The sequence below is a fragment of the Sinocyclocheilus grahami genome, unplaced genomic scaffold, assembly GCF_001515645.1.
Source record: "Sinocyclocheilus grahami isolate Dianchi unplaced genomic scaffold, SAMN03320097.WGS_v1.1 scaffold22832.1, whole genome shotgun sequence".
Classification (NCBI taxonomy): Eukaryota; Metazoa; Chordata; class Actinopteri; order Cypriniformes; family Cyprinidae; genus Sinocyclocheilus; species Sinocyclocheilus grahami.
Window position 1 is genome coordinate 1 of NW_015518923.1, and position 879 is coordinate 879.

At 40.3% G+C, this 879-nt stretch overlaps 1 protein-coding gene across 1 annotated transcript in view; it reads right to left on the reverse strand.

Annotated features, from left to right (window-relative positions):
• Nucleotides 1–36: 36 nt before the first annotated feature.
• LOC107579985 (protein deglycase DJ-1zDJ-1-like) overlaps nucleotides 37–879 on the reverse strand; it is a gene marked incomplete at its 5' end in the record, with an annotated part of 2597 nt that continues 1754 nt past the window's right edge. Inside the window, one exon of the mRNA XM_016265754.1 lies at nucleotides 37–322. Coding sequence (XP_016121240.1) covers nucleotides 213–322 — 110 coding nt within the window. The remainder of the gene's footprint in view (nucleotides 323–879) is intronic.

An 879-nucleotide genomic window follows, 5' to 3' on the forward strand; every position in this document is an offset into this window, starting at 1 on the left:
ATAAATGCGCACATCAACTCAATCAATTTATTTAGCATTCATGTAAACACTATGTTCGGATTCATCAGTCAGACTGATTTCATGTAAACTTAGCTATTGTGCTATTACCTACAGCACCCTCTGTTGGATGTTTATTGTGTGGTGTTTTCCATGACATGCCTGTCAAGTATGCAAGTTTCCATCACTGACATTAAAGGCTTGTGTGAAAAAGACTAGGTATGTGTAGAGACATTACCACCAGCCATCATCTTGTCCTTGGCACCTGGATGGGTGGTAACTGTGCTGCCATATGCGATACGGTGTGCCAAGAGTGCCGTCGGGCCTGCAACAGGTCAGAAAATTACATGAAGTTAGACAATTTCACCTTATTTCTCTTAAAAGCAGGAAACTGAAGAAAAATGATCCTGTGATTCTTGAACGAACCTGTTTGGTGTGTAAATGATGTGATACCTTCCAATGATACAAATTCCAATCACATTTTTTTCAGAAAAATTTGCAAATCTAGTTATTATTAATATAAAACTCTTGCTACAGTGCATGACTCAGTGCCAGTGCCTGGAAGGGGCTGTGACTTTTGCATGGTGTAAATCATTTCGCTATAAGCCAAACATCAATATATTGTTATCTAAAATAAACTGGGTATACAATTTCCATCTAATCCTGCAATCTGCATTGGAAGAAGGAAGCAAGTAAAAATAGGGGTCTAAAAATAACAGAGGACTTGCTGCATTATCGTTGGCAGTGCCCTCGCTGTGCACTGAGCTCATGTGAACATTAATGAAAAGAGAGCTCTTAACTATTGATTGTGCACCCTGGCAGACGCCCAGTGCGGTCTAGTGATTACACTTTCTCTGGCAGGACGTTTGCTGACCGATCTGA